This window comes from Chiloscyllium plagiosum, chromosome 17, assembly GCF_004010195.1.
Source record: "Chiloscyllium plagiosum isolate BGI_BamShark_2017 chromosome 17, ASM401019v2, whole genome shotgun sequence".
Lineage (NCBI taxonomy): Eukaryota > Metazoa > Chordata > Chondrichthyes > Orectolobiformes > Hemiscylliidae > Chiloscyllium > Chiloscyllium plagiosum.
In genome coordinates this window covers 38934305-38947402 of record NC_057726.1, presented here as the reverse complement: position 1 = coordinate 38947402, position 13098 = coordinate 38934305, and the positions used below count along the sequence as shown (strand labels likewise).

General features: G+C 40.4%; 2 protein-coding genes across 5 annotated transcripts in view; one reads left to right on the top strand and one right to left on the bottom strand.

The window, feature by feature from the left end:
- orc6 (origin recognition complex, subunit 6) overlaps positions 1 to 1461 on the bottom strand; it is a 19094-nt gene extending 17633 nt beyond the window's left edge. For 2 of the 3 annotated variants that reach the window (XM_043706898.1, XM_043706899.1), the window contains exon 1: positions 1082 to 1455. In XM_043706898.1, coding sequence (XP_043562833.1) covers positions 1082 to 1146 — 65 coding nt within the window. In that variant the 5' untranslated portion in view covers positions 1147 to 1455. Of the gene's footprint in view, positions 1 to 1081 lie in introns of all 3 variants that reach the window. The other variant, XM_043706900.1, reaches the window with a different exon arrangement.
- Positions 1462 to 1550: 89 nt separating this feature from the next.
- Positions 1551 to 13098, top strand: part of vps35 (VPS35 retromer complex component) — a 45792-nt gene continuing 34244 nt past the window's right edge. The window contains exons 1-4 of one of the 2 annotated variants that reach the window (XM_043706896.1): positions 1551 to 1752; positions 7472 to 7687; positions 8730 to 8828; positions 10667 to 10763. In XM_043706896.1, coding sequence (XP_043562831.1) covers positions 8814 to 8828; positions 10667 to 10763 — 112 coding nt within the window. In that variant the 5' untranslated portion in view covers positions 1551 to 1752; positions 7472 to 7687; positions 8730 to 8813. The remainder of the gene's footprint in view (positions 1753 to 7471; positions 7688 to 8729; positions 8829 to 10666; positions 10764 to 13098) is intronic. The other variant, XM_043706895.1, reaches the window with a different exon arrangement.

Sequence of the window (13098 nt, the reverse complement as noted above, 5' to 3'; positions counted from 1 at the left end):
GAGGCGTTCTTCCTCCAACCGTTGTTTCGCTGTGGTCTGACGATGGAGGGGTCCAAAGACCTGCATATCCTTGGTGGAGTGGGAGGGGGAATTGAAATGTTGAGCTACAGGGTGGTTGGGTTGGTTGGGCCCTATTCTCTCCCTAGTTACCCTTTTGTCCTTAATATATTTGTAAAAACCCTTTGGATTCTCCTTAATTCTATTTGCCAAAGCTATCTCATATCCCCCTTTTGCCCTCCTGATTTCCCTCTTCAGTATACTCCTACTTCCTTTATACTCTTCTAAGGATTCACTCGATCTATCCTGTCTATACCTGACATATGCTTCCTTCTTTTTCTTAACCATCTGAGTTGTGATAAGGGCACAATGTAGCAATACAATAGCCAAAACTTAGCATTTTCAAAACCCATGTTTTTTCATATATAATTTTATGATATCTCAGGTGAGAATGGCACTCCATAAAAAACTAGCTGCACAAAGACAACAATAAACATGGAAGTAGCAAAATTAGGTTTAAGACTCCAAGAAGAAAGAGGCTTCTATCAGTGAAGATCAAATAAAATCAGATTTACTGGAACAAAACAAAATGGAAAATTCTGGTTCTATGCTAACTGGTCAGCTTTGGGGGATAAAACGATTGTGATGCTTTGACAGAAACAAGAATAAAACACTCAGCACTTAAGGTGTTTCTCTCTTTACAGGTGCCAGTGTTGGACTGGGGTGGACAAAGTTAAAAAATCACACAACACCAGGTTATAGTCCAGCAGGTTTAATTGGAAGCACTAGCTTATGAAGCGCTGCTTCTTCCCCAGGTGGTTGTGGAAGACGTAGCGCTTCGAAAGCTAATGCTTCCAAATCAACCTGTTGGACTTTAACCTGATGTTATGTGATTTTTAGACTAACTCTGATCAAAGGTGAATGTTAAGAGTAGTCAGCACCCGACTCACTGGAACTGGTTGAAGGTTCCAGCTGACTTCAAACCCTAAGAGTAGGGATGATTGGGGAATTAAAAAACACCACATTGAGAGTCTCTCCAAAAAGGAGACTGGCAGGTATAAACCGACTGGGATTGCATACTCACTGGATCACTTTCCTTGATTCGATCCCTAGTTTAACACACAGCCGCACAATCATCTCTCGATCCATTTTCAAAATTTCGAAATTTCGGGTTCAATGGAGACACTCGAGTTCTTTAGGTGAATACTGGAGTTAAAACAGCGTGTAGGGGTTCGGGGAGGCAGAAGAATGGCACTACATCACGAAACTCAATGGGAAAACCAGGAACACACACAACGAAACAGAAAGGTCTCCTTCTACACCTTCACAATCTCCTCGCGCTCCCTAACTTCCGGCTCCTGACCCTCCAAACTCCGCGCGTTCCACTCCCAATCACGATCATTGGCGAGGAAACTGAGCTGACCCCGCTGCTGATTGGACGCTCTGAATAGCAATCATAGCGCGAGGTGCCAACGGCCTCCTTCTCATTGGCTAAACCGGATAACACCGGAACGACTCGCGAGCGTCCTCCAATCGCAGCCGCGGCCGTGGTCCCGCCTCTGAATCCGGTTCCTCGTGAGCGTCCCCACCCCACGGCGACGGCTTCTCTTTGGTTCGTTGCCAGCGTCAATCAATCAATCGAGGTGGCGGAACGGCTTCTTCGGTGGGTATTCCGGCCTGTTCCTGGAGCCACTGAGGGACGGTGTGTCAGCTGACTCGAGCTCGTGTTAGCTGAATCGAGCTACGTTAATCATGGTGAGTTTCAACGCTGCAGATTTTGGTGTCGACTGTTCGCAAGAGCGAGCCTCGCTGTGGGGAGCGGCAGTTAAAGACTCCCGGTTTGCAGAGAGTTGTGAATGGGCGTTGTTAGGCTTGACCTGGGCCTGCTTTCATGATAACTCCCTCACTTGACAGTGAGAGGGAGCATGGGATCTGAGGTTCTACTGCAAATGGTTCGTTTGCAGAAGCTGCAACCGTGGGCATAATGAACGGAGGCCTCGAGTTGTGACCGTCTTGGGCCCAGATTCAATTTAAACCATTTTCGTTCCTGAAATCTGAACCAGGAGTTGATATCTTAATTTATAACGTGATGCCATTGATACAGCTTTATGCTTTGCTGGATTTCTCTTTCCCCCTAAAACTCTAACGCCGTCAATAAATTATTATATTTGTTGAGGGGGTGTCCTCTAAGCCATCGTTTTCACTCATCAAAATGTCTCCCTCCCTGCCCCAAATCACAAGAACATAAGTTCAATCTTCTGTTGGAGTGGGGCGAATCGAACATGGTCAATCATTTCAGTTTACTGTTTGATTTGTATCTGTATAGTCTATTGACGTGAGTCATTGGGACAATTTAAGGAGTAAGCCCTGAAGTGTATTGAGTGTTCAGTCTTAATTCGCACAGCAGTGAAAGTACTGTTGGAACTTTATCTTTACCACTTCTAGCAAATGATTCAAGCCAGCGCAGGAGTTCATTTAGATGGAATGGCCTTTGTATTGAGAAGGTTTGTGATTCTCAACACCTGTCATTCTTCTTGTGTTTGAATCTGTGTGTGTTTAGAATGCATGTGGATGCACAAAATGGCTGGTTCAGGCTAAGAGAGCACAGTGTAAGAAACTGGACCAGTTATACATCATATGGCTCATTAAGCTTACTGTCATTCATTATGGGTCGAGAGTGTGGTGCTGGAAAAGCACAGCCGGTAAGGCAGCATTTGAGGATCAAGAGAATCGACATTTTGGGCAGAGGCCCTTCATCAGGAAGGACATTGCTGATGAAGGGCTTGTGCCCGAAACGTCAATTCTCCTGCTTCTCAGATGCTGCCTGACCTGTGTTTTTCCAGTTCCACACTCTTTACTCTGATCTCCAGCATCTGCAGATTTCACTTTCTCATGTGATTCATTATGGCCATGCCGTAACTTCTTAATTCTCCTTATCTACTTTCCATGTATTGTTAGTAGAGGATAGTGCATTTATGGTTGAGGATCATGCAGTTCAGTGGCTCAGGCACCTCTCCTTCTTTCAGTGACCAATGTTGACAAAATTGTAGCAGACCTAATCTGCACATGAAAGCAGGATATTATACAATCTACCTTGAGCTTTATGTTTTTAATTTCTATAAATTATAACCAAATTATCTGCCATACTTAGCAATGGGATCTATATTGTTAGAACAAAAAACTTCAGTGGAATCATTGTTTCCTTAAATTTTGAGTGCAAAATTTGAGGCATGTTCTGAAGTTATAAAATTGGTCTGGAACATTTTTATGATGCTTTAGAGGGCTGTCAGCTATTTGCATTCACTTAGCTCATAAGAGGAGGAGATAGCAGCCAGAACATCAGTGCTTTATATTTTCTCTAAATATTCTATACAGTCATTATTTTGTAAAAGATTATTTAATCAAGTGTGCAGTGTGTGATGGAAACAAGATGATTTAGGGAATTAATTACATTGCTTTTCATCTAATATATGAGCAAAGTCTTCGTAACTATCTTCCTGTGTTTGAAGAGTTCAGTCTGTTTCTTACACTACTCTGCAAAGTGAGCCTCATATACATTTTCTACAGGAGATCTGGTAAAATGTATGTATAACATTTCATTTCAGATTTGAAACATTTTAAAAGTAAGGTTAAGCCATAATAGTGTACTCTTCTGGTCTAGATTAAAATCTTTGTTGTCCCAATAATAGTAATAAAACTGATGAAAATCTGTGACCTTTTAGGCATATTTTGTTCAAAAGATAATATATAATGCATTGCACTGCTCAAAACTCCTATGATATCTTAGTTATTGATAGCAATGCCTTTGTGGAATTGCTTTGTGACATATAGCATGCATTTACTGTGCATGCTTGGATTTTTTCACACTTTGAAGTATAAAGGAGCAGCAAATTCAAACTTGCATTTGAAGTCGGAATGCTTATGGTCTCTTCGATTGCCTCTGAATCCATTGAATATTAGACATTTTAACTTTTAAAGAGGTATTTAGTCACTATATACAAAATGTGCTTTGTTTATTCCTGCCTTTATGAAACAGTGCAACTTCAGATATATCTTCAGTAATGTCATGATTCAGTCTTCCTCTATTGCTTATAAATGAAACATGAAGCATTTTGCTCTCCATTTCACTTCAATGAACTAAAGCTGTCAGTCAGTAAAACAGGTATCTACTCAGGTAAATGCATTTATTTGGGTTCCTTCACTAATTATAATATCTGTTCATTGATAAATCCTGAACTCTTTGTTAAATCTGTATGTAAATGGTTAGTTTGTATGAGGTTAAAGCTGCAGTATTTCATAGTATCGCTTTGCAGTACTTGTTGGAAAGTTAGACACTTTTAAATATTAATGTAGTTTTCTAAATCTCTCAATGCTCTTGGTAATAATGGTTAAGGAAATACGTCCTATACATGAAATCTGTCCTATGTCTGTTGTAAATTGAGTTGTTGTCAAAGTTATTGATATGTTGAGTGAGTGGGTAAGTTCTAATAGGAAATTTATTAGTACTTTTAATCTGCCTGATCAGACATTTTATGATGTACCTCTGGAGCAGGTGGGACTTGAACCCAGACCTTCTGGCTGAGATAGGGCCATGTTTTTATTTATTCGTGGGAGGAGGCAGTCACTGGCTAGACCAACATTTGTTGCCCATCCCTCGAGAGCTCTTAAGGTTAAACCATATTCTGTGGGTCTGGTGTCACATGTAGGCCAGACCAGGTAAGGGTTGAAGTTTCTTTCTGTAAAGGATTATTGTGAACAGTCAGCAATGGATTTTCATTAGACTTTTAATTCCACGTTTGTAAATTAAGTTCAAATTCCACCATCTGCTTTGGTGGGATTTCTATTTGGATCCCCTAAACATTACCTGGGCCTCTAATTTAACAAACTGCTAGGCTATTACTGCACCATACTGCAACTGCATTGCAAGAGTCCCTGATAGGGAATTGTATATGTTCCTTTTAAGTATATTCAGCTGCTTGTGTCAAGACCCCGTTGTGGTTCATAGTGACTGTCTGAAGCAGCAGTTGGTTTCTTGTGTTCTGGCTCAGAGTTGAGCTGGAGCGAGATCTTCAAACACTGTCATTATCAGGGAGGTAGACAGTCAATTGCTGTGTTTCAGGAGGCAAACATGTCTTAGATTAACTATATTGAATTCAGTAAGAGACAGAAGGGTGTGACTAGGCATAAGGCAAGTAGTGCTGAAGGAGCCTCAATCCTTAAGCTTGTCCCACAGGTTTGAGATTATTGCTCCCTGTGTGGCAAGAGCGGAGCTGAAGGGAGGATGAGCAAGATGTCCGTGGTTTGGTATGGGGAGCAGTTGAAGAGGTGGGAGAAAAGAGAAATATAGTTGTAATTGGATTGTATAGTCGGGGAAATAGATACTGTCCTGTGTGGCCAGAATGGAGTGTCCCAAATGCTGTGTTGCCTGCCTGATGCCCGGTTCAGGATACCTCACTGGCTGCAGGGGAACTTGGAGTGGGAGAGGAAAGAACCAGTTGTCGTGGTTTGCATAAGTACTAATGAGTATATGTAGATAAGGAAAGAGGTCTCTTGGGCGAATATGCGAAGCTAGATGCTAAATTTAAAAAGCAGAACCAAGATGATGATCTTTGGGCTATTACTTGAACCACAACTGAATTGGCACAGGGTCAACAAGCATAGAGGTAAATGTGTAGCTCAAAGATGGTACGGGAGAAATGGGTTCAACTTCATGGGACATTTGCACTACAAGTGGGGAAAGAGGAACTGTTCCAGTACGATGGCAAGAAGTGACATAGTCAGAAGGCGTGGAATCAGTGTGGGACAGTTGGAGAACTGCAGAGGAACAAAAGACCCTGATGGGAATTGTACTCCTTGGTGTAGGGAAGAAAATAAATCAGGAGATAGAGAATGTATGTAAGAAAGGCACTGCTTCAATAATTGTGGGGGATTTCACTGTGCAGGTGGATTGGGAAAATTGGGTTGATAGTGGATCTCCAGGAAAGGAATTTATGGAATGTCTACAAGGTGGCTTTTTTTCTTTAGAACAACTTATCCAGAATTTCCAATGGGCTCTACCATATGTAATGAGGCATGCTTGATTATGGAGCTTAAGGTGAAGGAACCCTGAGGGATAGTGACCTTAATCTAATAGAATTCACTGCAGTTTGAGAGGAAGAAGCTGGAATCAGATGTAATGGTACTACAATTGAGTAAAAGTAACTATGAAGTTTAAAGTTTGAGAGAAGATTTGTTGCTCGGGTACTCGTTGTTGTGGTTCTGTTTGCCGAGCTGGGAATTTGTGGTGCAGACGTTTCGTCCCCTGTCTAGATGACATCCTCAGTGCTTGGGAGCCTTCTGTGAAGTGCTTCTGTGATCTTTCCTCCGGCATTTGTAGTGGTTTGAATCTGCCGCTTCCGGTTGTCAGTTCCAGCTGTCTGCTGCAGTGGTTGGTATATTGGGTCCAGGTCGATCAATAAGCACATCGACCTGGACCCAATATAGGCATAAAGGTCTTTTTCCTGTATGGCAGCCAGTGACCAGTGGAGTTCCACAGAGGTTAGTCTTGGAACCACAATCGTTCATGTTATCCATTAGCAATCTAGACAAAGGGACTGAGGGCATTGTTCAGTTTGCAGGTGACACAGCGATAGGTGGATGGACAGGTTGTGTTGAACATGCAGAATGACTTGGAAAGTGGACAAAGTAGTGACAATGTGGAAAAGGTTCCCTACTTTGGTAAGAGGAATAAAGGCATAAACTACTTAGTAAATGGCAAAAAGGCTTCAGAAACCTGAAGCACAAAGGGACCTGGCAGTCCTAATTCAGGATTCTAAGGTTCGCATGCAGGTTCATTTGGCAATTCGGTAGGCAAATGCAATGTTAACATTCATTTCAAGAGGGCTAGAGTACAAAAGCAGAGATGTACTGCTGAGGCTGTATAAGGCTGTGGTCAGACTGCATTTGAAATATTGAGTAATTTTGACCCTTCGTCTGAGAATGAATGTGTTGGCCTTGTCAGAGGTCCAGAATAGATTTGTAGAATGGTCCTGAGATGAAGAGTTGCAGTTGAGGACTCTGAGTCTGTACTCTATGGAGTTTGGCAGGATATGGGGGGGGGGGATCTCATTGAAACTTGAGAATATTGAGAGGCTTTGTTGAGTGGAAGTGAGAAGTTTCCACTAATAGGACCTGAAGGCACAGTTTCGAAATGAAGTGGTGATCCTTCAGAATTAGAGGAATGTTTTCAGCCAGGACTCATTGCAATGGGCTGTAGAAGGCAAGTGATTTGTGTATTTAAGACAGAAATATTCTAGATTGGTAAGGGAATAGAGTTGTGGAACGAAGACATGATTGAATGGTGGAGCAGACTCAGTGGGCTGAATGGCTTATAATTACCCCTATATCGTGTGGTTTTAGGGACTAACCTGTATTAGAGATTGTTCAGCTGTTTAAATATTGCTTCCACCACTGTGTTTCATCTTTTAAAATAAAGCCAGCAACAATCTAGAGATCTTCGTAAACAAAGAACTGCGGGCACTGGAGATCTGAATCAAAAACAGAAGTGGTTGACAAAACTCTGGTCTGGTGGCATCGATGGGGAGAAAACAGAATTAATGTTTCGAGTCAGGTGACTGCTCATCAGAATCCTGAAGAAGGTTCATAAGTCTCTACCAACAGATGATTAATTACTCAGCCAGTTACTAATAAGGTAACTGGGTTTTTTAACATATAGAATGACAAGGATAAAAATTAGCATTCGTTTCACTTTCCTTCACAGTGTAAAATTGTTCTTTTACAGTTCTGTGAACCCAAGTTCACATTTTTGAAGAACATCAACCTGTGTTTTATGTTGGTCAATGAAAAGTATAATCCGCCAAAAAGGATACTGGGTCAAGTTAGTAGGTGATCTGAGAAGTGAAGAAAAACTTGATTGAGTTGGATGATCAGCCATGATTATATTGAATGGTGAAGCAAACCTGAAGGGCCAAATGGCATGCTTCTCACTTCCTGTTTTTACACTATCCCCACTCCAAAGTTTAGCCTGGAACAAACGGTTTAAGACTTGATAATTAAGCGTCTGGTCAGCCACTTATAATTACGTGCCTACTTGATGTTTGTTTGGTATGATGCAAACTAAAAAAAATTGCTATTATAATTGGTAGAGAATTCAAATATTTTGGCTTTGACGAATTTGGTTGTGTTCATTCTTGTCCCATGCAAGTCAGTGAAACAGTTTTGCTACAGGTGCATCCCTGGATCAAGGCCAAAAGTACTAAACAGTAATTTTAACTGTTATGCAATTTTTAAGTCTGGATTATTTGGAGTACTAACTGGCACTCAGACAAAGTTGATTTCTGCAGCTCTCTTGCAATATGGATGTTCGTCTTTTGCCACCTTCAAAAGTAAGATGTCCATTCTTAAGGAAACTAGTTCATGTGAAATGGTCATTAGCTACTGGAAACATTATTGATTTTTTGTAAATGTAGTTTGTAAAATTGCAGACTTGTTTTTAAAGTATCAACGTTTGAGTAGATTCTTGAAACCGCTTTTCTTTGGAGCTTCTCAGTACAAAGTCAAATTGAACAAGTGCTTACAATTTTCTCTATCTAGAGGGGATTTTTGAAGATGTTTTCATAATAGTTATTACAGCCGGAAAACATTTTATTTTCTAAACAATCCATGTGATTATTTATGTTCCAAGCAAATACATTTTGTTTTGACTAGTGGTGTTCCTTTGTTTTTTTTTATAGCCTACAACTCAACAGTCACCGCAGGATGAGCAGGAAAAGCTTCTTGATGAAGCTGTTCAGACTGTTAAGGTCCAGTCTTTCCAGATGAAGCGATGCTTGGTAAGAAATATACTGTGTAAGTTATGCAATGATAAATGTAAAATAGAATAAAATACATGGGCTTGTCCAGTGGTTGAGTTTATCCAGTGACATCAAAAAGGAGTCCTATCTGCTGACTTAGCTGATCTGTTGATTTGAAAATGTTAGGATTGGCATTAGATTAGATTAGATTAGATTACAGTGTGGAAACAGGCCCTTCGGCCCAAATATTAATGGTCTGGATTTCTAGCCTCTGGCAGATGGCCGAATTGGAGAAATTCTTAGTGCCTCAGGAGAAAGAGGCTCTGGAGATGCAATTACCATTGCATGTTGAGGCCTCTGGGTGCTTCGGTTTCCTCCCACAGTCCAAAGATGTGCAGTTCAGGTGAATTGACTGTGCTAAATTGACCATTGTGTTATACTAGTCAGAGGAAAATGGGTCTAGGTAGGTTACTCTTCGGAGGGTCAGTGGGGAGTTGTTGGGCCGAAGTGTCTGTTTCCACACTGTTGGGAATCTAATCCAATCTACTGTTCAAGAATGGGGGGGATGCAGAAGACAGGAAACTGTAGGCCAGCTGTGACGGCGAGAGGTTTAGAATGGTGAAGTAGTGATAGGTGAATACGGGTGGGGATACGATCCGGTTGGTTGAATTATTCAGTTTGCCGATGACAAAGGTGGTGGGGTAGATAAAGTGGTGTGGATGCTGAAGGACTTAAACAGGCGAGGAGATGGGCAAAGAAGTGGCAGATGGAATACAATGTGGGAAAGTGAGAGTTTGTGGATTTTGGTTGGAAGAATAGAGGCATGGAATATTTTCTAAATGGTGAAAGGCTTTGGAAATCTGCAGCACAAAAGAAACTTGGGAGCCCCAGTTCAAGGTCCTCTTAACACTAATGTGCAGTTTATTTGGCAATTAGGAAGACAAATGTAATGGCAGTATTCATTTCAAGAGCTCAAGAATGCTGAGGCTGTATAACGTTCTGGTCAGATTTTGTTTGAAATATTGTAAGTAGTTTTGGGCCCTGTATGGAAGAAAGAATGAGTAGGTATTGAAGGGGGTCCAGAGGAGGTTTACAAGAAGGATCCTAAGGATGAAGGGCTTATGAGTGTTTGAGGATTCTGGGTTTATATTCTTAGTTTAGAAGGATGAGGGTGGATCTGATGAAACTTGCAGAATAGTAGGAGGCCTGGAAAGTGAATGCGCTGATGACGTTTCCACTAGTAGGAGAAACTAGCACCCAAGGGCATAGCCTCAGTGAAGTGATGCCCCCTTCAGAACTGAGGAGTTTCTTCAGCCAGAAGATAGTGAATCTGTGGAACTCTTTGCAGCAGATGGCTGTGGTGGCCAAGTCTATTTAAGGTATATTTAATATAGGGATAGGTCTTTGATTAGCAAGGGAATCGAGGGTTGGGGGAGAAAATCTGGAGAGTGGGGAGCGGAGGTTGAGAAACGTATCAGCCATCATTGAATGATGGAGCAGAATCAAGGAGTTGAATGATTTAATTTTGCTAGATGTTATGGTCTTTTAATTGTCACCGTAAGAGAGAAATTGTTGAGGTATACCACACCAAAAGATGAGCCGGTCCACCTGCTCCAGAGTTTGTCACTTAACATCTGAAGAGGTTAATTAAACATACCTACAATACTGAAGAAGCCACTTGGCTTGTTATGTGTATGGTGGCTCTCTGGAAGAGGTCAGCTCAGGAAGCCCAACTCCTTGCCTTTTCCCTGTAACCCCGAATTTTTCTTTTCTCTGCCAGACATTTTGGCTTCATTCTTTTATTATTATATAAACTTTGAATAAATATGAATCATTTGCTCAAGTTCTGATGACTGATGTTATATTTTGTATTTCAGGACAAGAATAAATTGATGGATGCACTAAAACATGCTTCAAATATGCTTGGTGAATTACGAACTTCAATGCTGTCACCAAAGAGTTATTATGAGCTCTGTATCCTTTTTAGTAATGAATAAAAATCAAATAATATTTTGCTCACAAGTTGTATTTATACAGCGTTTTGATGTAATAAGATATCCTGAGCAACTTTCCAAGAACATTAGGAAGCAAAATTAGATGGAGCCACATAAGACAATATTAGGGCAGATGGCAAGAAGCTAGATCAGAGAGAGACTTTGAGTGTCTTAAGATAGAAGTAAATAGTTACTGGTTTATGGGGGTAACCTAGACCTTGTGGTCTAGACAACTAAATATGGCTATCAGTAATAGAACAGTTAAAATTGCACGTTCAAAAGGTCAGAATTAGATGACTACAAATTTGAACTGTGAAACAGGGAAGGTTGTAAAGCTAGAAAGGACGGGTCCTAAGGGCAACTTTTTCATAGAGCGTGATGCAAGTATGGAATGAGCTGCCAGAGGATGTGGTGGAGACTGTACAGTTACAGCATATAAGAGGCATCTGGATGGATATATGAAAAGGAACAGTTTAGAGGGGTATGTGTTAAGTGCTGGCAAATGGGATTAGATTAGGTTAGTTGTGTGAAACAAGAGGTTCCGATAAAATTTAGAGTTAACAATAGGGTGCTGGAGGCAAGGGTAATTGGTTAACGATGGAAAAGCAGTCATTAAACAATATTGAAAGCATTCAGTATGCAAGGTCAGCTAACAAGGGGAAAAGTATCCACTGTACGAGTCCAGTTAACAAAGTTAAGAGCACCCATTCTGTAACAGTAAAGGGCTTGGCCTCTGCAACGATACTCGTTGATTGTAATGTCACCCAATTAATATGTATGTTGTCTTCTCTGGATGCTCCTCCCTGTAAAATGACTATATAATTCATTGAAGCTGTTGTTTTAGAGAAGATCGTGAACTCCTGTCCCTGAGCACATGGGTGATCATTTGTGTTCTCTATCTCTGCCGCGTGAGGAGGTGAATGTAACTTGCTGAGAATAAGGACAGATGCAACAGTTTTGGCTTACCACAATTATGAGGGGCAGAATATAGGAGAACATTTTGTGTTGTCATAAAGAAGTACTAAATGCATTTTCAGTGGCAAATGAACTGAAGTTGGGGGAATATAGCAATGCTACAGACATGGAAATAGTCTATCTTAATTAAGGTATGTGTTTAAAAGCTCATCTTGGCATTAAATAAGATGCCAAGGTTTCAAGCCATTTGGTTTAGAATCAAAACACTTTACAGAGTTGGAAGTACATTTTGATAAACTAGGAAGAGACTTGGATGGTTTTGATCCCTGCCAAAGTAGTACAAGCTTTTTATACTTGTCAGGGCTTTTAGAAGGTGCTTTTTGGCAGAGAATAGTTGAGAGTTATCTTTGTCCCTGCGTCATCCTAAAATGCAATGAGCAGTAGAAGTCAAAGGCTTGATAGTCTTGTCAGATTGAATGGGAGAAAGTGAGGACTGCAGATGCTGGGGATCAGAGTCGATGAATGACTCAGATCTGAATGAATGACCAATGCAATTGTCAACCATTTTCTTTCAAGATTTTGTCCCTCAGTTTGCCAATGAAAATGAGAGCTGCTCAGAAGTAATAACTGGGGAGAGTGTGTATTGGTGTCAAGGGCATAAAAGGTAGGGATTATGCTGGTTTAATAAATCAGTAACTGCAGAATTGTGAACAATGGAAGCATTTGGAATTTTAAAAGTGAATTCAGAAAGTTTTTTCTACAAGGATGGTTATCCATTTACTTTGGAGCTTGTGGATGGGGGTGGGGGGTAATATAGATGGGAAGTGATCTATAGTTCAATAAATTTATTTGTTAAAATGTGTAATTTGTGCAACTGTGCAGTTCTTCTAAAAGGTAGTGTACAAAAAGAGGGACCTGACTAGGTGAGATATTATTGCAACAAAACCAATATTTGGTCCTGATCTAAAATTGATCCCATCATTATGTATGGCTGGAAATTTGAACATTAACTGATTTGCTGTGTTTTAGTTATAATTAGTTGGGGAATATAATTTGTGCTATTTTATCAGGGATAATGTTTTATATGGTGAACAAATAAGTCAATTACACTTTTTAAATCCTTGTAGGAATGCAAGTTTTGCACGCAATGCATATCACTTTGTATATTTGCACAGAAAAAGTAAATCTGAACTTAGTTTAAAATTTTTCTATCATGTATTTCAGAAAAAGATAATTTTGCTAAAACTTTTCAGCTTCTATGTGTTAGTGTAATTAGCAAGATAAGCCAAAGAGAGGATAAAATGGCATTTATACTATCGAAGAGGAGAATGTTGTTTTATTGGCAAGTGTAGACACAAATGAATAATGTCAGTGCTGTTGTAAATGTACATAGGCCGTAT